At 44.4% G+C, this 27,322-nt stretch overlaps 1 protein-coding gene across 1 annotated transcript in view; it reads left to right on the forward strand.

The window, feature by feature from the left end:
- Nucleotides 1-14,963, forward strand: part of LOC121705560 (breast cancer type 1 susceptibility protein homolog) — a 48,000-nt gene extending 33,037 nt beyond the window's left edge. Inside the window, exons 13-20 of the mRNA XM_042086596.1 lie at nt 2,319-2,406; nt 2,776-2,853; nt 3,387-3,427; nt 4,481-4,564; nt 4,763-4,820; nt 7,007-7,077; nt 7,479-7,542; nt 14,397-14,963. Coding sequence (XP_041942530.1) covers nt 2,319-2,406; nt 2,776-2,853; nt 3,387-3,427; nt 4,481-4,564; nt 4,763-4,820; nt 7,007-7,077; nt 7,479-7,542; nt 14,397-14,530 — 618 coding nt within the window. The 3' untranslated portion in view covers nt 14,531-14,963. The remainder of the gene's footprint in view (nt 1-2,318; nt 2,407-2,775; nt 2,854-3,386; nt 3,428-4,480; nt 4,565-4,762; nt 4,821-7,006; nt 7,078-7,478; nt 7,543-14,396) is intronic.
- The last annotated feature ends 12,359 nt before the right edge of the window (nt 14,964-27,322 follow it).

Consider the following 27,322-nt stretch of genomic DNA (forward strand, 5'->3'; position numbering starts at 1 on the left):
TTCGCAATGCTTACTGCACTTCGGAATTCTTTTATATTCTTATATTCTTGTTTGTGAATTTTGTTACATCTATCCTTTTTATTTGTTTAATTTGTTTAAAATTAATAGTGTACATATTTGGTTAAAATCGATTCCCTATTTTAGTTTTCGAAACTTGTGTTGTTTGGTCCAATCGATTGTGCAATCGATTTTCGAACGTAAAGTGACAGCCCTACCAGCCAGGATGCTAATGTCACTTACTGGAGCCCAGATGATCAATAATAGCCTTGCTAATGAGCTTGCGATTTTACTCTACCAGGCGTGAAAAAAATCTCGGAATCTGAATTGAAAACAACGTTTACAACCAAATACATTTATAGAAATTATCTCCAGGTTCGAATATTAAGAGATCCCTAAAATTCGTTCGAATATCTTTCATTTTTAAAATAATCGAATTATATTCGAATAACGAAGTTCGGAGTCAAAGCCCTAAACAAAATAGAGCGCTGTGATTGGATTACGTCCACGGCGTCAGCCAATAGAAATCTCTATGGTTTGATACTAGAGGTACAGGCTGAGCAAATGAATTTGCCGCCGCTAGGGTGCGTCTAGATTTCTAGGCTAGCAGAAAGGACCTGTGTGATCTGAGACCGACATCCAGAAAGCAGCTCTTACATTAGCCATGGACATGCTTATATTGGTGTGTGTGTGTGTGTCTCTTACATTAGCCATGGACATGCTTATATTGGTGTGTGTTTGTGTGTCTGTGTGAGTGATCTGAGACCGACATCCAGAAAGCAGCTCTTACATTAGCCATGGACATGCTTATATTGGTGTGTGTGTGTGTGTCTCTTACATTAGCCATGGACATGCTTATATTGGTGTGTGTTTGTGTGTCTGTGTGAGTGATCTGAGACCGACATCCAGAAAGCAGCTCTTACATTAGCCATGGACATGCTTATATTGGTGTGTGTGTGTGTGTGTGTGTGTGTCTTACATTAGCCATGGACATGCTTATATTGGTGTGTGTGTGTGGAGGGGGGGGGGGGGGTTGGGTAAGTGCATTGTCAGTGGCCTCTCTCTTGAGACTGCTGCTTTAAACCTGTCGGCCTGCATGAGACTCCTCTGCAGACACACACACACACACACACACACACGCACACACATATATACACACACTCACATACACACTAACTCATAAATAAATGAAAACATCCCACTGTCACATTTCCCCTTCTCTCACACAAAAATAAAAAATAGATTCTTTCTTTTAACCTCTATTTACACACAACACAATGGCTCTTTGATTTAATTATTAAATTATAATTTTTTTAAGAACTGTTTGCTAATCCCACCATTTTAGCGTGATTTGAGGGACAGTATTAAGGAATACAGAAATGACATTTTGTGCCAACATCTTGTAGAAACACAACCAAGTCATCTACTCTACTTTCTTTGGTTATTGTACGCGATTGACGTTAACTGTAGGCTACCACCGCAAGTGCAAAAAGTTTTTCCCATGTTGTGTGCCCTTGCAAAATTGCTATAATCCCATTTACCTCCGTTACTAATCTACCAGTCGATACATTTTACCTGCATCGAATCGTCGATCATCGAGTCGCGGAGAGACTTCTACTCTCCAAGTTTCACTTTTGCTGTCGTTGCAAGCTAATAAGGTACTATATGGAAAATACTTTGAATTTCCCTTTGAGTTGGATCAGCTACAAAAATGAATGGGTTTTCCTTAGCCTCTGCTACACCTTTCCACCAAATTGTGTGATGTTGACAGACGGCTACCGCTAGGCCTCATTCAGGCTCCCCGTTTAGACCGCAAACGTTACCTGTCCGTTTCCAAACGTTATCTGTTCGTTACCTGTCTGTGTTCAGTGGCCACCACTACAAAATGAAGAGGAAAACTGTGGAAGAAAGTTCATGTTTTTACAATAAACTACCTGTAAGCTACATCTGTATGTGTAGTGAAACTGGACGAGCCATAATACATTTTGACTAGCGGGGGAGGTTACGTCGGCCATTTAAACGCAACTACATTTTGACTAGCGGAGGAGGTTACGTCGGTCATTTAACTGCAACTACATTTTGCGCCTGCCCTTCTGATACCGCAGCGGCATTAATTTTGCTGTGGCAGCTGCCATTCTAAAATCAACTGTGTGTTGTAGTTAGGTATGATTAATTTCTGTGTGTGTGTGTGATATCTGCACAGATGACTCGTGTGTGTGTGTGTGTGTGTGTGTGTGTGTGTGTGTGTGTGTTTGATATCTGCACAGATGACTCATGTGGTGTGTGTGTGTGTGTGTGTGTGTGTGTGTGTGCATGCCCAGGTGGAGGCGAAGAGGTTCGCTAAGAGGATGGGGAGCAGCGTGACCCCCCACGTGACGTCCGACACTACCCACGTCATCATCAGGACAGGTGTGTGTGTGTGTCAACCGTGTGTTTCTGTGTGTGTGTGTGTGTGTGTGTAGGGCTGGCCGATATAGCGATTTGGCTGAAAACTGTTTACGATATGTGTTTCATATCAGTCGATATCGATACACTTACACTCTCTCTCTCACTCTCACTCTGTCACACACACACACACACACTCTCTCACTCTCTCTCTGTCACACACACACTTACACTCTCTCTCACTCTCTCTGTGTCACACACACACACACACACACACACACACTCTCTCTCACTCTCTCTCTGTCACACACACACTTACACTCTCTCTCACTCTCTCGGTCACACACACACACACACACACACACACACACTCTCTCACTCTCTCTCTCTCAGATGATGAACTAGTGTGTGAGCGCACGCTAAAGTACTTCCAGGGCATCGCCCACAGGACATGGGTCGTCAGCTACCTCTGTGAGTTATACACACACACACACATCACCATAAAACATACACACACACACACACACAACCATAAAACACATACACACACACCACCATAACACATACACTCACACACACACACACACACACACACACACACACACAACACCATAACACGTACACACACAACTCCATAACACACACGCGCACACACACACACACACAGTGTGAGCGCACGCTAAAGTATTTCCAGGGCATCGCCCACAGGACATGGGTCGTCAGCTACCTCTGTGAGTTATACACACACACACACATCACCATAAAACATACACACACACACACACACACCACCATAAAACATATACACACATACACACACACACACACACACACACAACCATAAAACACATACACACACACCACCATAACACATACATACACACACACACACACATACAACACCATAACACGTACACACACAACTCCATAACACACACACACACACACACACACACACACTGTAATTTGGTCTGAAGTGTGTGTTTGTGCTTGTGTCTTCACAGGGGTCTCAGAGTGTCTCAGACAGGAGAAGCTGCTTAATGAGGTGACACAATACCACTCTTTCTTTCTGCTGTGTGTGTGTGTGTGTGTGTGTGTGTGTGTGTGTGTGTGTGTGTGTGTGTGTACGTGCACGTGCGTGTGTGTGTAAGTGTGTACCTGCATGTGTGTGCGTGTGTGTAAGGGTGTACGTGCATATGTGTGTGTAAGTGTGTACGTGCATGTGTGTGCATTTGTGTGAGGGTGTACGTGCATATGTGGGTGTGTGTGTAAGGGTGTACAGTGTTTCCCACAGAATTGAATTCTATTTGTGGTGGTAGGTTTGCATGCAACAGTTGAATGCAACAGTTTTTAGCAAATTAGCGCAACGTGGTTATGATGCTAACCAGATTTAAGCACAATTTAGTACAACCAGGAAAATCATTGTGTGATGGTCAGTGTTGATATTGTGGTGGGCCGCCACAAATAAGTCAATGTATGGGAAACACTGGGTGTACGTGTGTGCGCGTGTGTGTGTGTGTGTGTGTGTGTGTGTAAGGGCTGAGCTACACCAGGCACGTAACTGAAGTTCGCGTTGAGTCTGCTGCAACAATTAGCTTCCACTGTAATAAATGGAAGTAGCTACACCAGACGTGATCGCGGCGCGCGCCTTAGCTTCCACTGTAATCAATGGAAGTAGCTACATCAGACGTGATCGCGGCGCGTACGTCCATTCATCTTAAATGGATTTTACGCGCCACGAACGGAACGCTTCAGTTACGCGTCTGGTGTAGCTTCGCTGTAAGGGTATACGTGCATATGTGTGTTTGTAAGTGTGTACACGTGTGTGTGTGTGTGTGTGCGTGTAAGCATGTATGTATGTGTGTGGGTGGGTGTGTGTGTAAGTGTGTAAGGGTATACGTGCATATGTGTGTTTGTAAGTGTGTACACGTGTGTGTGTGTAAGTAAGTGTGTAAGTGCATATGTGTGTAAGTGTGTGTGTGTGTGTGTGTGTGTGTGTGTTTATTGTGTTGTCCCATTCCTGTTATTAGCAACACAATGGATGTCAGTTAGGGGGACTTCGGAATTTATCGTGTGTGTGTGTGTCTATGGCCTGTAGGCGGAGTTTGAAGTATGTGGAGATGTGGTGAATGGGCGGAGCCACCATGGGCCTCAGAAAGCACGCTGCACCCAACACAGCAACGTGAGTTATACACACACACACACACACACACACTATATATACACACACACAATATATATACATACACTATACACATACTCACACACACTATATATATATATATATACACACACACACACACTCCTCTGAAAGTAGAGGTAAAACATTTTCAGCCCAAATGTATTGTCTCTCTCTCTCTCTCTCTCTCTCTCTCTGTAGTTGCTGATGAAAGGATTTGAGATCTGTTTCTATGGCCCCTTCGTTGGAATGAGCACAGGTTGGCGTACGCACGCACACACACACACACACACACACTCACCACGCACACACACACACTCACCACGCACACACATACACACACACACCACGCACACACACACACTACGCACATACACTCACCACACACTCACCACACACTCACCACACACGCACACATCGGCCAGGCACATCGGCAGAAATGTCCATATACCGATAATTAAGTTATGAAGCTGTTATCTGCAGACACCGATGTCGGGCCGATATCATTGTGCGTGTGTAAGTGTGTGTGTGTGTGTGCATATATGTGTGTATCCCTCATGCATCCCTAACTGATTTGACCTGTATGTGGCCTGTATACGTTACTGTAGTTTCTATCTGGATTACTCCTGCATTCTTGAAATGGGTGAATAAATGGCTTGCAAGTTGAGTTCTATGTGATTTGCATTTGATATTTCGACACATTGCTGTGAAGCACGAGGTCAATTTTACACAGTAACAACTTTGTGAGTAATTCACACAAGAGCTTGAGGTGCAGAGATAGCAACTAGCTGTTAGCATCTTTGCAAGGAGGTGCAGAGATGGCAACTAGCCGTTAGTATAGTATAATGTACACTTAGGCATATCTTTAATGTGGTGTGTAGGTCTAATTGAGTGTGCATTGGTGGTGTGTGTGATTGAGTGCCTGTCACTTTAAGAAATATGTGAGAGTAATTTGCCTTCAGTCTCATGGTTTTAGGCTAGTGAAAAATAGTTGCACATAGTGCATAACAAGGATATGTGGAAGCAATTTATGTGTTCTGTGTCATTAGATAAAATAAACGTTCAAAAAACTAACAAGTCGAAGAAAATCTTTCTGGGATCATAAAAGAGATAAGTGTCTTGCAATGTTCATTTAAGATTTTAGTGAGCACTACACGAATGACAGGCATAACCTGAGCTAGCGGGATAGTTAGCAGGGAGCTCTCTCCAGATGTAAAAGTTTGACAAGGTTGCGTAGCCAATTTCTGAAATTACATCAAACCCAACAGTAGGGCTAAATGACCTTTAAGTTCAAATGACTGGCAAGTGTGTGCTTGCGTGTGACGTTGCAGATGCTCCTAGCCTAATATTGCAAGTGTGTGCTTGCGTGTGACGTTGCAGATGCTCCTAGCCTAATATGGCAAGTGTGTGCTTGCGTGTGACGTTGCAGATGCTCCTAGCCTAATATGGCAAGTGTGTGCTTGCGTGTGACGTTGCAGATGCTCCTAGCCTAATATGGCAAGTGTGTGCTTGCGTGTGACGTTGCAGATGCTCCTAGCCTAATATGGCAAGTGTGTGTGACGTTGCAGATGCTCCTAGCCTAATATGGCAAGTGCGTGTGACGTTGCAGATGCTCCTAGCCTAATATGGCAAGTGCGTGTGACGTTGCAGATGCTCCTAGCCTAATATGGCAAGTGCGTGTGACGTTGCAGATGCTCCTAGCCTAATATGGCAAGTGCGTGTGACGTTGCAGATGCTCCTAGCCTAATATGGCAAGTGTGTGTGACGTTGCAGATGCTCCTAGCCTAATATGGCAAGTGCGTGTGACGTTGCAGATGCTCCTAGCCTAATATGGCAAGTGCGTGTGACGTTGCAGATGCTCCTAGCCTAATATGGCAAGTGCGTGTGACGTTGCAGATGCTCCTAGCCTAATATGGCAAGTGCGTGTGACGTTGCAGATGCTCCTAGCCTAATATGGTAACGCAACTGTTGCACCCTCTCCACTTTATTGCTATGGGTAACGCGCCCGCAAAGCATTTTGGGAAGGCAGTGCTGACATTTTAGATGAAACGCCCACACGCGTCTGAATGAGGGGAGGCATCGCATTTGAACGCTTCAGCCGCGCAGCAAAGTGGATCTGCACCGTGTGGAGACGTGCGGGCTCAGAGAGGCACATGCATGTTGTTCCAAAAGAACACTTCATTCTTATAAAGTATCGAAAAAAATTAGGCATTGTGACATTTTTAATTTCAGGGTATTGCGATACTTTTGTAATTTCGGTGCACCATGCAATACTAAGCATACCACAAGCGGTTGGTCATGGAAGAAAAGGCCAGGTGTCTTTGGAGCATAGTAGTAAAGCTTGTGTTTCTGTGTGTGTGTGTGTGCTCTTGTGTGAGAAAGTATTCATGCTTTTTCATGTCTGTGTGTGTGTGTGTGTGTGTGTGTGTGTGTGTGTATCTCCAGGTCACATGCAAGAGATGGTTGAGCTTTGTGGAGGTGTTGTGGTGGAAGACCTTTGTCACTTCTCCAAAAACGTAAGACTAATCATACACACAGACACACACACACACACATACACAAATACTGTATATACACATCCACACACACACACACACACACACGTAAAACTTCTAATAATAACCAAATCTCTAATAACCAAATCTCCAACATTGTTTTAACACTGTGTTTGATTATTTTAATAATGCGTTTGATTGTTTTCACTCAACTGTGTTTGCTGGTTCTGCCAATTGATGGTAGCTTGTAAATTAAATCGTTTTAGATTTTAGCCAGAGCGTTTCCTTGTGTTTATTGGGTTATTGTAGGCCTTTTATCAGAAGTTTTACGATGAACACACTCGCACACACACTGTCAGTGTCAGTCCACAGTTCATTTCTGTGTGTGTGTGTGTGTGTGTGTGTGTGTGTGTGTGTGACAGTGTTCTTCGCAGCTTGTGATTGTACAGCCTGATTCAGAATCAGAAACCAACTTCAAATTCAGAGGTAAGTGGAAAGTTCCCTCTCACTCATTCTCACACACACACACACACGCACACGCACACACTACACACACACACACACAAACAAAAGGGTTTATTCTCCTCCATCAGATCAGTGAATGGCAGATGTTACTCTGAATTATTAATGACAAGAAAAACGCACACACACTAACTCCCAAGTATGCATTTCTATGTGTGTAGTGCGTGTGTGTAGTGCGTGTGTGTGTGTGTGTAGTGCGTGTGTGTGTGTGTAGTGCGTGTGTGTAGTGTGTGCAGTGTGTGTGTGTGTGTGTAGTGTGTGCAGTGCGTGTGTAGTGTGTGTGTGTGTGTGTGTGTGTATTGTGTGTAGTGTGTGTGTGTGTGTGTGTGTGTATTGTGTGTAGTGTGTGTGTGTGTATTGTGTGTAGACAAATTAATGTAGCCTATTAAGTGGTAAGAGTGTAATCGTAGGTAATGTCATGTATGAAAACTAGTATTGTTAGGCAGTACTATAAGTGCAAGTCCAGGGCAGCTGAGGTGTGGCGATGACATCATCGATACACAAGCAGGATGTGCGGTTTCGCTGTCTAAACGAACTCAAACGGGCTACGGTTTCAGATTTCTCCACTCTGGGACCAGGTTTCAGAAAAGTGCGGTTTCGGGCAGTGCGTTTACAGGATTCGTTTGGACGCTCGGCCAAGATGAAGCAAAACCTCTGCGTTTAACCTAAAAAGCGTCTCCGTGTGGACAGGCCCTAAATATATCTTGCATTGTAGTATGTCAAACTCTACCAGAGTAGGCGGTAGAAGTAGGCCTAACGTTACCTCAACACAGACTCTCCTTGCCCCATGCACTCTCTCTCTCTCCGTCTCAACAGGCGCATCCCTCCTCAGCATGCACATGTAATCCAAACATTAATCGTGCAAGACGACTGGCTAAATTGGTATTAAATCCGGTTAGCATCATTAGCACGCTGCACGAATTTGTTCAAAACTACTGCATTCAAATTGACTGCTAAATTCTAATCATCTCAATCCCAATGCAAATGGAAAAGTATTTTCCAAGACTCAAACGGGCCTGTCCCAAGGAGAAAAAGTATTCAATTGAAACTTAAACACACGTGGGGAAACTGAACAGTCTAACCATAGACTATGATAAACTAGCAAATTAAGCTAACGTTACTTTGTTTACAATATTTCCAGGCTTCAACCAGTGCTGCTTTTCATTCAGAATTATCTGCACATTTATTTATTTGAGTGTTTTTAATGATTGTGTTGCCATTTCTTTTCCCTGTTTGCTTTGATTGATAACTAAGGTGATTAAAATCAGAGGAAGGTTAAGTTTAAAATAAAAATGTCTATGTGGGAGCTGCTCACTAAGCGCGAACCAGCCAGGATGCTAACCTACAGGAGCCCAGATGGCCAATAATAGCCTTGTTAATGAGCTCGCGATTTCACTTCAGAAGGCGTGAAAAAAACCTCGGAATCTGAATTGAAAACAACGTTTAGGCTACAACCAAATACATTTACAAAAAAATATTTCCATAGGCTACAGGTTCGAATATTAAGAGATCCCTAAAATTCGTTCGAATATCTTTAATTTTTAAAATAATCGAATTATATTCGAATAACGAAGTTCGGAGTCAAAGCCCTACACTACACACACTACACACACACACTACACACACTACGATTAGCATCATCTGACTCATCCTCTCCTTTCCTACACACACTACACACACACTACACACACTACGATTAGCATCATCTGACTCATCCTGCACACACACACACTCACACACAGATGCACGTGCACACACACACACTCACACACAGATGCACGCGCACACACACACGCAGTCACACACAGATGCACGCGCACACCCCCACATAGATGCACACGCACACTCACACACAGATGCACACACACACAGATGCACACGCACACACACACATTCACACACAGATGCACGCACACACACACGCACTCACACACAGATGCACGTGCACACACTCACACAGAGATGCACGCGCGCACACACACACACCCACACATAGATGCACACGCACACTCACACACAGATGCACACACACACTCACACATAGATGCATGTCTGTTACTGTAATGAAGAAAACTCCTTTTTTTTTTTTTTTTTTGTATGATTTATTTGTGGGATTTTGAGTATAACAGATACATATTACACCTCATCCATGAAGTGAAATTAATACAAAGATTAATTTTGTAAAACAAGGTACTAACAATGAAGTTTACCCCCAACTCCCACCCCCCGCCCCCTCTCCTCCCTTACAGAAAAGTATTAATGAAATGGGGTATAATGGGTTTTGATACAGGTAATCCTGGTAGTGATAATCTAATACATGCCTTCACATATCAGTACATAGACAAACCGTACCTAAATACAAGCCATGCATGCTCATCGCTCACAAGGACAAACAAATAACACAAAAACAATACAAATAATAAAATAATAATAATAATAATAATACATAAAAATAACTAAATAATAATAAAACATAAAAACACACACAACCAGACAAAACAAACCAGCTACTGCTGTGCTTCCCCTCTCTCTCTCTTTTTTAATGTCTATATGGAGAGACCTGACATGATCAAGGAAGGGTTGCCAGATTTTATGGAATTTCCGTTCTGAGAAACGAAGGGAGTATTTCATTTTCTCCAATCTCATAAAATGAAGCGCATCCTTTATCCATTGAGAGTGAGAAGGGGGCAAGGGCTTTTCCACCGCAAGAGAATGGCACGTCTTGCTAGCAGTGTGAGAAAGGCAACAAGCTCAGCAAAATAGGACGGCAGTGAGAGGCCAATGGGTAGGACACCAAACAGGGCGAGTAAGGGTGAGGGTTGGACACCAAACAGGGCGAGTAAGGGTGAGGGTAGGACACCAAACAGGGCGAGTAAGGGTGAGGGTAGGACACCAAACAGGGCGAGTAAGGGTGAGGGTTGGACACCAAACAGGGCGAGTAAGGGTGAGGGTTGGACACCAAACAGGGCGAGTAAGGGTGAGGGTAGGACACCAAACAGGGCGAGTAAGGGTGAGGGTTGGACACCAAACAGGGCGAGTAAGGGTGAGGGTTGGACACCAAACAGGGCGAGTAAGGGTGAGGGTTGGACACCAAACAGGGCGAGTAAGGGTGAGGGTAGGACACCAAACAGGGCGAGTAAGGGTGAGGGTAGGACACCAAACAGGGCGAGTAAGGGTGAGGGTAGGACACCAAACAGGGCGAGTAAGGGTGAGGGTAGGACACCAAACAGGGCGAGTAAGGGTGAGGGTTGGATGTTGGCAGATGTGATGGCTGAGAGGGGCAGGGGAGGGGCAGGGGAGGGGGCAGGGGAGGGGCAGGGGAGGGGCAAGACCAGAACATGTGACTGAGATTGGCTGGTCCTTTGGATCAATGTCAGGGTAGATACGAGCAAGCTTACTTTTAGACCAGTGTACTCTGTGAATCACTTTGCACTGTAAAACTCCATGGCGAGCACAGACAGACGAGGAGTGGACCCAATTCAGGGCATGCTCCGCAGACCAAGCATTGCGTAAAACATCAGAGGTTGTTGTCTGACTTTTGAGAAGAGTATTGTACAGTATTGAAATGGAACCTTTGAGATTTGGGTTAACACCAAGTATGGTATCAGTGAGAGTAGGAGAAGTGGGCTGCAAATTGAAAACCTGAGTTAGCTGGCTGAAGGAAGCAAATATGCCACTAATGTAAAGCTGTTTTATTGACACAATACCTAGGTCTTTCCAGATCAGAAAAGCAGGGTTTAGGGAGGAAAATAGGTACACACTGGAAAAGATACAAGAACTTGGGCAGTACATTCATTTTAATAAAATTTATCCGACCAGCGAGAGACAGAGGCAAGAGGGACCACCGGTGGACGTCTTGGGATAGCCTGGCTAAAAGAGGGGAGAAGTTACATTTAAATAGTTCTGAATAGTTTTTGTTACACAGATACCCAGATATTTAAAGTGCTCCAGAGACGTTCTGAATGGTAACTTTGAAAGGGGATAGGCTGAGGCTGCCGCATTAACTGGCATAAGTTCACTTTTATGCAGATTTAATTTATAACCTGAAATATGTTGAAATAAGTCTTTCAACACAGTTAATACAAGGGGAATAAATTTTCTGGACAAGATAGAAAGACCAAGAGGTCATCGGCGTACAGGGATACCTTATGTTCTATGCCGCCTCTTGAGATGCCCTGCATCTGACTGGACCTGAGGGCTACTGCTAGAGGTTCAATGGCAATGGCGAACAGCAACGGAGAGAGTGGGCAGCCCTGACGGGTACCACGTTTGAGGTAGAAATAGTCAGAAAAGTCATTATTTGTGCGGACACAAGCAAGAGGGGATGTATACAAAAGCCTAATCCATGATATAAATGTATTGCCAAAGCCAAAACGTTTTAATGTGTAAAACAGGTAGGGCCACTCCACACGGTCAAATGCCTTTTCGGCATCCATTGAAATGACCAGCTCAGGTTTGTCAGAGGTTGTGGGTGAATACAGAATGTCGGACAGTCGTCTGATATTATGAAAGGAATGTCTGTTTTTTACAAACCCTGTTTGGTCTGCGGCGATGATATTTGGAAGCAAACTCTAGACGTCTAGCCAGCATTCTAGCCATCTGCACAGAGCAGAGAGATGGGGCCATAATTACTACAGGACAGGGGGTCTTTATCCTTTTTCAATATAAGAGAGATCGTAGCCTGACGTAATGTGGGCGATAATTACTACAGGACAGGGGGTCTTTATCCTTTTTCAATATAAGAGAGATCGTAGCCTGACGTAATGTGGGCGATAATTACTACAGGACAGGGGGTCTTTATCCTTTTTCAATATAAGAGAGATCGTAGCCTGACGTAATGTGGGCGATAATTACTACAGGACAGGGGGTCTTTATCCTTTTTCAATATAAGAGAGATCGTAGCCTGACGTAATGTGGGCGATAATTACTACAGGACAGGGGGTCTTTATCCTTTTTCAATATAAGAGAGATCGTAGCCTGACGTAATGTGGGCGATAATTACTACAGGACAGGGGGTCTTTATCCTTTTTCAATATAAGAGAGATCGTAGCCTGACGTAATGTGGGCGATAATTACTACAGGACAGGGGGTCTTTATCCTTTTTCAATATAAGAGAGATCGTAGCCTGACGTAATGTGAGAGGAAGAGAGCCACTTTGCAGCGATTCATTAAACATGTTAAGTAGCAGTGGGGACAGTGTATCTGCAAATGTTTTAAAAAAAATCGGCAGGGAAATCATCAGGGCCAGGGCATTTTCCATTCTGCATAAGCAATAAAGCACTCCTAAGTTCATTTATTGTAAATGGTGCGTCCAGGCTAGATGCCACGTCAGAGTTGATAGAAGGAATATCTAAGGAACTAAAAAAGTTATCATATTGTGTTTCGCTATTTAGGCACTCAGAGGAGTATAATGAAGCATAAAAGTCTCTGAACTGATTGTTAATGGATTGAGGGTTAATAGTTGTTCCAATATTTGTGTTAATCTGGTTGATGTGCATTGATGAGGAGGACTGCCGAATTTGTTGAGCAAGCAATTTAATTGGTTTATCTCCAAACTCATAATAATTATGAGGTGTTTTTAAAAGGGACTCTGCCGTTTCATTGGAGGCCAGAATGTCATATTCTGCCTTTGTGAGTAGTTCTTTGAAAACGTCAGCATCAGGTGTGTCTACACACTTTGACTGCAGCTCTGCTATATCGTTGGAGAGAGAGACTTTCTTTTCCCTAGCAATCTTTTTCTGATAGGTAGAGTAAGATATTATTTCCCCTCTTAAGTAAGCTTTACATGACTCCCATATAGCACCTGCAGATACATCTGGGTTGACATTAGTAGATATGAAAAGATCAATACTATTAATTGTGCTAATAAAGTTGGTGTCAGAGAGTAACAACGAATTAAAGCGCCAGGGAGAGCGGGAGAGAGATCTGCCTGGGAAGGAGACATCCATGACAACAGTTGCATGGTCTGAAATTACAATGGGATTGTAGGAATACGACGTGACAGAGGAGAGGCTTATCTCCTGTAGCAGGCTTGGGTGCGAGGCTCCGGTGGGCCCGATCGAGCTCAGGGGGTGAAGAGAGGACTTCCGTGCCAAAGACATCCACAAGTAGTTAGGAAAAGAACGTGGTTGGTCGTGACCCCTCCAGTGACTCAGGTGGGCTGATAATCCTGATGTTTTGGCGCCTACTGCGTCCCTACAGGTCGGCTAGCTTCGTTCTAAGCGACATGTTGTCTTGTTGGAGGGCTGCAGAGGCTTCCTCTAACTGCTGGAGACGATCAACCACCTCATTAGAGTTGTCTTCCAAAGAACTGATCCGCTGCCCATGGTCTGCAACAGTCGAGTGCAATCCGTCCAGTGTGGTTGTCAAAGCCTCAAAAGATGACTTAAAGTCTGCAGATAATGCTTTCCTGTGCTCTTCTAACAGAGCTAAGTTCTGCTAGCGTGACGCCAGCAGACGAAGAAGAGGCATCTTGATCTTGCTTGCCCTTTGTTTCAGACATAGTCGAGACGTAAAAAATAGTCGGTATAGTTACACTAGCCTTTTGCAAACTAAAATTTTTAGAAAAGGAGAGGTTTTAAAGGTAAACTGAAAGTGAAGTGGTGGGAGCCAGTTGCCTATGCGTCTACTCCGCACACCTCATACCGGAAGTCTCCATGAAGAAAACTCTTAATGGCTATTCCAGTTTGTCATGTCATCAGATTCACTTCTTAGAGTGTGCATGTGTGATATCATCTTTCATGTCTAGATTTGCCGAGCTGTACCTGATATGTGTGTGTGTGTGTGTGTGTGTGTGTGATATCATCTCTCCTGCCCAGATTTGCCAGGCGGTGATCTGGTGGTGAGCCGTGGTTGGCTTCTGGATTCCATAGCAACCTACACACTCCAGGACGTGCACAGCTATAGACCAGAGCTTCGCCCCTTCTCCCCTGACCCCTCCCCTCCGTTCTGACCACGCCCACCACATATCCACACCATAGACCTCGCCCCCTCCAGGCATCCGCCCCCAGACCACTCCTCCTCCTGGACTGTGACCACACCCTCTGGAGCGCTTGGGACGGAGGGACTGGGTTCTCCAGAGTTCCACTGGGTTCTCCAGGGTTCTCTGGAATTCCACTGTGTTCTCTAGAGGTCCACTGTGTTCTCCAGAGTTCCGCTGGGTTCTCCAGGGTTCTCCAGAGTTCCACTGGGTTCTCCAGAGTTCTTCTAGTCCTGCTTTTTTCTGTCCTGTCACAGATGACCCCAGAAGAACTCAAAACTGGAAAGACACGTGCACACTCTTTTTCTGTCTCACACACACACACACACACACACACGCACACACACACACGCACACACACACACGCACACACACACACACACACAACTCTGGAGAGACACGCACACACTCTTTTTCTGTCTCGGACACACACACACACACACACACACACACACACACACACACAGAACTCTGGAGAGACACACACACTCTTTTTTCTGTCTCAGACACACACACACAGAACTCTGGAGAGACACACACACACTCTTTTTCTGTCTCAGACACACAAAACTCTCGATTTGATTTATTCATCTTTTCCCTGTTCTCTCTCAGGTCCACAATGTCTGATTTGTTTTTCTGTGTGTGCGTGTTTGTGTGTGTGTGTGGTGTGTGTGTGGTGTGTGCGTGTGTGTGTGTGGTGTGTGTGTGTGTGGTGCGTGTGTGTGTGTGGTGTGTGCTCGTGTGTGTGTGGTGTGTGCGCGTGTGTGTGTGTACTTTTGTCTTAATGAGAAGAGATGGTTCTGTTGTTCTTGTCATAAAATGCTGTAAGTAAAAAAAACAAAACAGAAATGATCTGAAACTCTAAAACATTATGAACACACACACACACACACACACACACACACACACACACACACCCAGCCAGTCAGATTTGTATTGTTCTGTTTCCAAACCAATAGGAGGGAAGCTCTGGCTAGCTGTCTGGCTGCAGCATAATGGCTGTTAAACATGCTCATGAGGTGAGTTGGTCTTAGTCTTGTAGTGGAGGAAGTCTGTACCACACACACACACACACACACACACACACACACACACACACACACACACACACACACACACACACACACACACAGGAGGAAGTCCGTTCCACATTTGGGACCCCAGACCCCCTTTCTTAACCATTTAGGCGCCAGGGTTTTAAAAAAAAACAACATTGGATTTTCACATCAACATTTCAAAAGGCCATGGCTTGTAAGTGGTCAGAGATAAAGTCCTTCTGTAAATGTGAAAATCGTTGAGTATGAACAAAAGTTTAAAAAGGGGTCAATTTACTCATCTAATTTGCATATTTTGACGTAACTGGATGGCAACCACCTGGAATTATGCACCTTTCAGTAAATCCTGGATGTTGAACATGTTTTAGCAGTTTTACGTTTTTCTTTTTTTGGGATTTCACCCACATAACAAATGAACAGGAAAACAATCACATGTAAACCAACAATGGTAAACTATTACTATAATCACAAACCCTATGCTACTATACAATACCAGGCTAACTGACAGTAGCCTGGTCAAATCAGTTCCTATCGTGGGTGACTTTGTAGTTCTTCAGAGCCCTATTTATTTATTTATTTATTATACCCCTGCTGTCTATACCACGTCCATTACGGACACTATCATCACGATTACCACTGGCACCTCCATCTATGTTGGGCAGAGGGTCGAAATAAGAATGGTATGCTTAGTGGATACTGTCGTATATACGCACCTCCATTCACAGATGCACCGTGACTATCCCTGTCAATAGACGATCGATCATATTCTCCAAAAGGCTGGTATTCTCCTTCAGAATCGTAATAGGTGGATAACAGACCCAAGACTTCAACATTTGGTGCATTTCTGCTTCAATTTGTGCAAAACTGGCTCGCATCACTTCTGCGTCATTACAAAGAAATGCATGTCATCTTCGTGTTTCTCATGTGTAATACAATAACTTCCTGAAAACTTTGTGCATCAAATTCGGGTTCTGGATGTCCTTCAACTAGTGGTGGAGACTACAGATTTGTCACTGTACTGGGATCTATCTTCTGTTTTAATCAGTGACGTTGTTTGACGCAATTTTGCGACTTTGGCACTTACACAGGGTTAAGTGTGAGGAAGACTATGTCCCTGGCACTTAAACGTCCCACAAACTCGACGCACCCGACCAGTAGCGCGACAATGTGACGTCACAGAAGTGCCGTAACCATTTATACTCGCGCGTGGTGGTCGCGACACTAGTTGCAATATTCTCCTTAACAGAGGTGTCGCTGTTGTGAAAAGACTAACGCTAACTACGTTACACAGCAGAAGAAGCTGCAGTAAGAAACACTAGTAGCTACCTAGCTAGACTTTGTGATGGTACTTCAGACTTTGGTTGCTACTATTTGGTTGCTACTGTTTCCAAGGTGTGTGCACAGGTAGATAGATAGATGGATATATAGATAGATACTTTAGTCATCTCGAGGGAAATTTTAATAATTTAAATAATTTAACTAGCTAGCAGCTGGCTGAGTTTGTGTAATTTCCTGAAGTGGAAAGAGATTTTTGTTCAGGCCTTAATAGATATCCTTTGTTTGAAAAGAAATTGTTTCTATTCTTTCCTCTTAATTCCATGTGTTGCAACTCTCACTAGTAACTTTGTTAACTTATCCAGCAAACTATTCAAAATTCACGACTGTAACAAAACACTGCAACTCGCTTGCCCTCGAACTAGTCCATCTTCCTGTTTCCGCCTTGTCGCGCTCGTCTGAAAAAAAATGAGTGGTGCGCTACCTTGCGCTACCTGGCTTCAATCCTGGTGCGCCAGCAAGATCTATGTCATTTTGACGTCACGGTGTCGCGCTACCGGTCGGGTGCGTCAGGTATGTAGAAGCCCTTAGAGGGTTAAGTGTGAGGAAGACTATGTCCCTGGCACTTAGAGGGTTAAGTGTGAGGAAGATTATGTCCCTGGTGGAATGAGAGTTTAGTCCCAGCCATTTCCTGACGGCCTCAAGTGGTGTCGTATCTTTGCCTGGGCTACTTCTCTAATGGCCTCCAGTTTCATGACTACAGGTGGGTGGAGGAGTTGATCAGATCGATCGTGTTCTTGAAGGCACCTGATGACTCCCCACACAGCAGTAGACTCCTAGCGGATCCTGTTCTTGAAGGCACCTGATGACTCCCCACACAGCAGTAGACTCCTAGGCGGATCCGCCGCGGAGTCCTTTTGCTGTGCGGGTCCTGTACCTATTCACCCCCACACAGCAGTAGACTCCTAGGCGGATCCGCCGCGGATCCTGTGCGGGTCCTGTACCTGTTCACCCCCACTCAGGACATCCATCGACCGACCATGTTCATTTAGAACCGACCATGTTCATTTAGAACCGACCCAAATATTTATTTTTTTCCCCTTTTAGTCCGACCGACTTGCCAGTTGTATACTTGCGTTAAGACCGACCGATTTATTTTTTTTACTCTAAACAACCAATACAAATGCAATTAAATAATATTTATTTTAATGGGCCTAAGTATTGTGAATATAAATTGCCTACATGCAAAAGTAGGCTCTCTTAAATAAAACCCTGTGGCGTCATCTCTACACCATTGGTTTACGCATGTCACACTATGGCCTATAAGCTTCTTTTCATTCACACAAACATCTCGACAACGCTTTTACTTGGCAAGGCACCTAACCCCTCACTGCTCCCCGAGCGCCGTTGTTGATACAGGCAGCTCACTGTGCCGGGATTAGTGTGTGCTGAGTGTGTTTCACTAATTCACGGATTGGGATAAATGCAGAGACCAAATTTCCTTCTCGGGATCAAAAGAGTATATACAGTATACTTATACTTACTTATACAATGAGCTCTTTGGTCTTCTTGGTGTTGAGAGCCAGGTTATTGTCAGTGCACCACGATGTTAGGTGCTGGACCTCCTCCCTGTAGGCCGTCTCATCGTTATTGCTGATGAGACCAATCACCGTAGTGTCATCTGCAAACTTGATAATGATGATAGAGCCATGTACAGGTCGTAGGTGAAGAGGGAGTAGAGGAGAGGGCTCAGCACACATCACTGTGGAACCCCGGTGTTCAGGGTGATGGTTGAGGAGTTGTGATTTATCTGAGGTCTGTTGGTTAGGAAGTGCAGAATCCAGTTACAGAGGGAGGTGTTGATGCCCAGTTCACTGAGTTTGGTGATCAGTTTGGAGGGGATGATGGTGTTGAATGCTGAACTGAAGTCAATGAACAGCATTCTCACACAGGTGTTGCTGTTGTCCAGGTGGGGCAGGGCAGAGTGAAGAGGTGTAGAGATGGCGTCCTCTGTGCTCCTGTTCTGGCGGATTGGGACACGGGTCCAGTGAGGGTGGTAGGGTTGTGCCATCGTGATGTCATGCCCCCGCATGCCAGGCACTAATTCCGTAGAGATGGCATCCTCTGTGCTCCTGTTCTGGCGGATTGGGACACGGGTCCAGTGAGGGTCCGAATTGGAAGGCGTCCATCTCTCCTCTTCTCTTCTCTCCACCTCTTCTCTAACTGATGGATCTCCTTTGACGTCTCCTCCTAGACGTACCTCCATAGTCTCAATGACATCTCTCCAGTCTCTCAGATCAATCTTGCAGCTGACCTGTGTATGTGTGTGTGTGTGTGTGTGCGCGCGTGTGCGCGCGTGCACATCATGTTAAGAGGGTGTCTGAGGATGTTCAACTGGGATTTCCTGATGTCTGTGTACCAACTGCCAAAGCAAATTCGCCTGCTCTAACACACACATACTCTATTTATGTAGTTACACACACACACTGTGGAATGAATACATGTAAACATACACTCGCTCAGTCATTCACACACACACGCGCAGTGTATTCACATTGCACACACACACACACACACACACAGAGTGCTGGCTTTTCTGGGCACAGAAGGGGGGGATGAGCCAATGAATTATTCATTTACACACTCATGTAAACACAGCTACCGCAGACCAGATCACACACACACACACACACACATAGGCCACACACACACACACACATAGGATACACTCACACAATGTCATGTGCTGTATACGGCAGCAGCAGCAGAGAGAACTTGATCACACAGATACACACCAAGCGGCAACATTCTAATCTGACAATGAAGCCAACAGTCCATGATACACACACACACACGCTATTTTATACAGTCTATGATACACACACACACACACACACACGCTATTTTATACAGTCTATGGTACACACACACACACACTATTTTATACAGTCTATGATACACACACACACACACACACACACACTATTTTATACAGTCTATGATACACACACACACACACACACGCTATTTTATACAGTCTATGATACACACACACACACACGCTATTTTATACAGTCTATGATACACACACACTATTTTATACAGTCTATGATACACACACACACACACACACGCTATTTTATACAGTCTATGATACACACACCCAAAAGTGCCCTGTGGCACTGACACCCATCATCATGAAGTGCTTTGAGCGGCTTGTCATGTCACATATCAAAGCCATTCTCCCCCCCACCCTGGACCCCTTCCAGTTTGCATACCGAGCCAAGCGGTCTACAGAGGATGCAATCTGCTCTGCCCTCCACCCAGCCCTCACCCACCTGGAAAAAAGAGACTCATATGTGAGATTGCTGTTTATAGACTTCAGTTCTGCATTCAACACCATAATACCACAACAACTCATCTGCAAACTTGACAAACTGGGACTCAGTACCTACCTCTGCAACTGGCTACTGGACTTCCTCTGTCAGAGGCCCCAAGTAGTACGTGTTGGCAACAATATCTCAAGCAGCATCACACTGAGCACAGGGGCCCCCCAAGGCTGCGTGCTCAGTCCGCTGCTCTTCACCCTGCTGACGCATGACTGCACTGCAACCTACAGCAACAATCACATAGTGAAATTTGCTGACGACACAACTCTGGTGGGTCTCATCACCAAGGGCGACGAGACTCAATACAGGTTGGAAGTCGACCATCTGACCACGTGGTGCAGGGACAACAACCTCCTGCTGAACGTCAGCAAGACCAAAGAGATTGTTGTTGACTTCCGGAGAGGTCACACCCAACACCTGCCACTGACCATCGACGGTGCTGTGGTGGAGAGAGCGAGCAGCACCAAATTCCTGGGGGTGCACATCAGTGAAGACCTCTCCTGGACCACCAACACTGCATCACTGGCGAAGAGAGCTCAGCCCCGCCTGTACTTCCTGCGGAAACTCAGGCGAGCAAGTGCTCCACCAGCCATCATGACCACATTCTACCGAGGCACCATCGAGAGCATCCTCTCCAGCTGTATCGCTGTGTGGGGCGGAAGCTGCACTGAATACAACAGGAAAGCCCTGCAGCGCATAGTGAACACAGCTGGAAGGATTATTGGTGCTTCACTCCCCTCCCTGAAGGACATTTACACCACCCACCTCACCCGCAAGGCGACCAAAATTGTGAGTGATGCAAGTCACCCCGCTCACAATCTGTTTGATCTACTGCCCTCTGGGAAGAGGTACAGAAGCCTGCGCTCCCTCCCGCACTACCAGACTCACCAACAGCTTCATACACCAAGCCGTAAGAATGCTGAACTCTCTCCCTCCTCTCCCCCCTCCACCCTCAGCTACATAACATCCTGGACATTGGACCCAAAATGGCCGCCTGCACTACTCCACTTGCACACTTGTACACTTTACAACTGAAAACACAACACTTCTGCTGCTCTTACATAACTTGCACCACTATGCCACTTTCTTCTTACTTAGGTCAAACAGAACTACCCAAGCCTTTTATTGGCCTGAATTTGCACTAGTATTTTTATTGACTGTCTATGCACAATTTCAACCACATTTTGCTGCTCTTATTTTTTCATTATTATATGTGCCCTCTTATTTACTTATTTACTTACTTTTTTGTTTACTTGAATGTTATGTTTGTCTGTGGACCTAAATTGGTAAAATATGTCTTGTCTTCACCGTGGGATAGTGAGAAACGTAATTTCGATCTCTTTGTATGTCTGGAACATGTGAAGAAATTGACAATAAAGCTGACTTTGACTTTGACAGCTTGTGATTAAAAATAAATAAAAAAATCAGCAATTTAAAATGTTACCTTATCAGATCTAATGTTGGACCTTTATTTTGATAAACTTTATTCATAGCCTACATATCAGTCATTGCCATGGACATAGACAATGTTAGACATAATTTTAGTGGTAAACGCAAGTAGGCTGCTATTCTGTATATTTGAAGTAGCCTACAGTAGGCTTGGGTATGGATTCACTTCAACTGAGGACAAAATAGGACAGAAACCCCATTGTGTGGTGTGCAGTAGATGGCTGGCACATGAGAGCATAAAACCATCAAAACTAAAATGCCACATGGAAACAAGGCACCCCTGTCAAAGTGATACCTGTTGAGTACTTTGAAAGGTGACATCAAGAGTTGAAGACTTCACAAATGTAGGCTAATGCCAAACAAGTAGGCCTACAGGCACTTTGTTTGTCTTACCATGTAGCTCACCATATCCATTGGCTTGAACGCTAAAATATATATATATATATATGAAGAGTTCAGATGCAAAACCCTCTAAATCCGTCTGACCACTTTTCTTTTAAATGAGCATTTAAATTCAGGCTCCTATAGGTTTTTGCCTATAAATCGATATTTCAGACCAGGAAGAGAGTGGTATTTAGTGGGTTTAGAAGTTAAATTATTTGATTAGCGTATACTATGTGTGGAGAGCATCCCCTCACCATCTTTATCTCATTTTTGACATGGGTGGCATTTAGAGGCTTTTGCATCTGAACCCTTCATATATGGGTTGCGACTTTATGAACATGGGAAATTGTGGGTCCCAAAGTCAGACCACATAAGAACCACTGGTCTATGATACACACACACGCTATTTTATACAGTCTATGATACACACACACACACACACACGCTATTTTATACAGTCTATGATCCACACACAAACGCTATTTTATACAGTCTATGATACACACACACACAATACGTTAGTTTATACAGTCTATGATACACACACCACACCCACACGCTATTTTATCAGAGGTGTAGTGGTGGAATCAGAGGTGGGTAAACGATGAATTCTGTGATCACGGTAAGCTGGACTGCACCATGCGCTATCAGATTGTTAAAAAGGCATTCAGAACATGTTTGATGATGGAGGTTATTGTCCAATGTTTATAACAATAACAGTGGTATTAAATGGTTCCTGTGTGCTGATGACTGCTGAAAAAAACAGCTAGAAACCAGCTTATGCTGGTAGCTGGTTTTATCTGGTCTTTGCTGGTTTTCTTCCAGCTCTTGCTGGTCTTTGTTGGTGTAGCTGGTTAGGCCACCAGCTGGATATGCTGGCGTGACCATCTGAGGAAGCTGGTCATGCTGGTGTGACCAGCCTGTCGTGTGGGATACAGCTGGTGCAAGATGGTCATGCTGGTGACCAGCCTGCCAAGCTCGACATTGTTGGTGTAAGATGGTCATGCTGGTTTACTAGAATGACCAACATAAGCTGGCATGGCCAGTTAAACCAGCAGCAACACCAGCTGGGAAAAGAGTTTTGCTGGTCTAGCAGGTCAACCAAAATAGGGTGGTCAAACAAGCTGGTCAACCAGCAAACCACCTTTAGCTGGTCAGGCTGTTTTTTTCAGCAGTATACATACATATTATGTATGTGGATAATACAGGGTAATTTACTAATGTTAAAAGTTGGTGAGTAAACTCTTATGAGAGGTGGATAAACTCTATTTCTGAATAAAGTGTGTTTACTTGCGTTTAGCCTCCACTATATCCCTGGATGGAATATATTTACTCACACAGCTCACTGGTCATGACATCTAACATTTTCAAACAGCTGCTGCTTATAACCTTGACATGTCACCGCCACACACAATGTAGTGTACCTGGTGCAGTATATGTAACCTGTGTGGTGTTGAACATGTAGTATTTGTTGCAGCCCCTAGTGGTATAATTTAGTATAGTATAATCTAACAAACAAGTAAAATTTGGGTTTGGCTGTGGGGCTATTCTTGAATACCAGATGTGTGTGTGTGTGTGTGTGTGTGTGTGTAGTTGGGTGAGTTTATAACAGATATACACAGCCTATGGTTCACGCTTCTGTTGTGTATAGTGTATGTGTACGGTTATGTTTGAGGTTGTGTGTGTACGGTTATGTTTGAGGTTGTGTGTGTACGGTTATGTTTGAGGTTGTGTGTGTGTGTACGGTTATGTTTGAGGTTGTGTGTGTGTGTGTGTGTGTACGGTTATGTTTGAGGTTGTGTGTGTGTGTGTGTTTCTATGCACATTTGAGTTAAGTGTACAGTACATATGTTTCATGGTTGTAGTTTATGGTTGTGTATCTGAGTGTGTGTGTGTGTAGGTTGCGTGTAAGTGAGCCACTGATTCATGGTTGGATACATGTTCATATTATCAGAGAGGCATATTTCCTGCCACCGGACTAGAGACTGTAGACTAGTAGGTGTGTGTGTGTGTGTTTCTACCCATCAGCCAAAACAGTGAGATGCTTCAACTCACAACTGGGCCACTGAACCACTGAACTCCTGTTAATTCAGTCTTCCCAGTCCAGAACATCTCGCTCACACACACACACCTCTCTCTCTCCCTTGCTCTCTCTTACACACACACACACACATACTCGTAAATCTTTCTCTCCCAATTCAGTTTAATTGAAGGAAGCTTTATTGGTATGAATGTTAAACAGACAGCAATGTTGAACACCACTGAGTGTGTGTGTGTGTTCAGTCCTAGTGTGTGTGTGTGTGTGTTTGTTTGTGTGTGTGTTCAGTCCTAGTGTGTGTGTGTGTTTGTTTGTGTGTGTGTTCAGTCCTAGTGTGTGTGTGTGTTTGTTTGTTTGTGTGTGTGTTCAGTCCTAGTGTGTGTGTGTGTGTTTGTTTGTTTGTGTGTGTGTTCAGTCCTAGTGTGTGTGTGTGTTTGTTTGTGTGTGTGTTCAGTCCTAGTGTGTGTGTGTGTTTGTTTGTTTGTGTGTGTGTTCAGTCCTAGTGTGTGTGTGTGTGTTTGTTTGTTTGTGTGTGTGTGTGTGTTTGTTTGTTTGTGTGTGTGTTCAGCTCTATCTTGATCTGTTTCTATTTTAGCGGCGGGATAATGACGCAAATCTAAAATGGGGTCTGATTGGCTACATTACTCATGGGGGTGGTCTGATTGGCTACATTACTCATGGGGGTGGTCTGATTGGCTACATTACTCATGGGGGTGGTCTGATTGGCTGCATTACTCATGGGGGTGGTCTGATTGGCTGCATTACTCATGGGGGTGGTCTGATTGGCTACATTACTCATGGGGGTGGTCTGATTGGCTACATTACTCATGGGGGTGGTCTGATTGGCTACATTACTCATGGGGGTGGTCTGATTGGCTACATTACTCATGGGGGTGGTCTGATTGGCTACATTACTCATGGGGGTGGTCTGATTGGCTGCATTACTCATGGGGGTGGTCTGATTGGCTGCATTACTCATGGGGGTGGTCTGATTGGCTGCATTACTCATGGGGGTGGTCTGATTGGCTACATTACTCATGGGGGTGGTCTGATTGGCTACATTACTCATGGGGGTGGTCTGATTGGCTACATTACTCATGGGGGTGGTCTGATTGGCTACATTACTCATGGGGGTGGTCTGATTGGCTACATTACTCATGGGGGTGGTCTGATTGGCTACATTACTCATGGGTGTGGTCTGATTGGCTACATTACTCATGGGTGTGGTCTGATTGGCTACATTACTCATGGGTGTGGTCTGATTGGCTACATTACTCATGGGTGTGGTCTGATTGGCTACATTACTCATGGGTGTGGTCTGATTGGCTACATTACTCATGGGGGTGGTCTGATTGGCTACATTACTCATGGGGGTGGTCTGATTGGCTACATTACTCATGGGTGTGGTTTGGGCGTAACGTGCAATAAACCAATCAGAGCGTCATATCACATTCCCTTTAACAACAGGCGCGCTTGTTCCATAGCGGATTGCTATTATGATGCCGGATTTGCCAGGCGCAGCCAGGAACGGTTCACAGCGCTATAGTCAGTTGGGAACAGTTTGCTATTGATTTTTCCTCTTGACAAAATGTAATACAGAAATGTCACTTTCCGATGTTTTGGGATCACTCTCACTGAATCACGAGGTTATGAATGCATGGTGATATTTTTGCAATGTAATCTACCTCACTATAGAGTATAGACAATGCAGATCTGTCAGATAAGCTCTCCTCTCCCGTGCTGCTGGGGCATTTGGGTTAAATGGCATTGGCATGCAATTAAGTCCTCTAATATTTCCTAATTTATGTCATCAACACATCCGTGATTCGTGGGAATGTGTTCGCTAGATTTATACCTGTTTTTTCACATCAGACACCACACTGATTTCCCTCGTGTAGCAATATTTGTCCTTGTAATTATGTATGGTTTGGAGAAATGGGAACTGCATCGTATAGATGAGAGGAGCAAAGTGCGTTGCGCAACACAGGTGCCCAAGCAAGCGCTCCTGCAGGTGTAAGCTACGGCTGTACCTTACCAACAGGCAACTCAACAACGAGAAACAGTTTCCAAATTGACCTAACTTTCCAACTCTGCACCGTATCCCATTAACTGCATGACAGTGGGCTATTTACAATATTTATTTTATGTAGAGTTTGTAAACACGTTATCATCAACTTAATGCACAACTTTTGTTTGAGCAGAAGAGAGAATAACAATGAATGGACGTAGCAACTACAGAAATTGTAGCGAAGGCCACTTGCTGCTTTCTGTTACTGTCTATGGTTGCTGGGTAACAGCACATAATAAGCATATTTAAGCAAATTCACAAACTCAAGACTTCAAGGCCATCATGGATATAAGATGTTTTTTGAAAACAACGAAAGGATGGACGGAACATAGCAAAGTTTGGAGTTATTTCAGATGGGCTACAACAAGGTAGGCAAAATTGTGGTGCTTGTCAAAACCTTTAGCGCAGCTGGAATAATGCTTATAGGCTGATGTTAAAGCGCACACGATGTTTAAAGCCATACACAACGGTAAATTGGAACAAAACTAAAGGTAACTTTAGCCTTTATAGGGCTGTATAAAGTTGTCCAAATTAATAGGTCGTAATTAGGCGTTGTTGTTGTAAAGATATTGCATGTAGATGTACTATATAGGCTACTAAATTTTTAGTTGACCAATGCACGAACAAAACCGAGAAACGGACAAATATTATCAAGGCTTTGAATGTTTTCATCTGTACACAGGGTGTCTGTAGATCGGTGTGCATAGCATTCATTTCTGCAGGCCTGTGGCCATGCATGCGCCCTTAAAATAGCATCTGAATTTGCGCCACTGACTTTAGACCAGGAGGTTCCTGGTCTGTGGCGGAATTGTTTTCTGAAACTGCAAAATATCAACAGTGAACGTTTGCGCCGGAACACGCCCCCTCTTTTCGCTGAACCGCCCCCGTGGGCGCAATCGAATTCCCTAATTTACAGGCACGTACCTGTGGAGGGAAAATTCCAATATGTGCTGACTGCAAAATAGGAAAGACATAAGCGCGAGTATACAAAGTCAATAGTGCTAATGAGCAAGATAGAGCCCCTAGTGTGTGTGTGTGTGTGTGTGTATTTATGTGTGTGTGTGTGTGTTCAGTCCTAGTGTGTGTTTGTGTGTGTGTGTTCAGTCC

Source organism: Alosa sapidissima, chromosome 3, assembly GCF_018492685.1.
Source record: "Alosa sapidissima isolate fAloSap1 chromosome 3, fAloSap1.pri, whole genome shotgun sequence".
Classification (NCBI taxonomy): Eukaryota; Metazoa; Chordata; class Actinopteri; order Clupeiformes; family Clupeidae; genus Alosa; species Alosa sapidissima.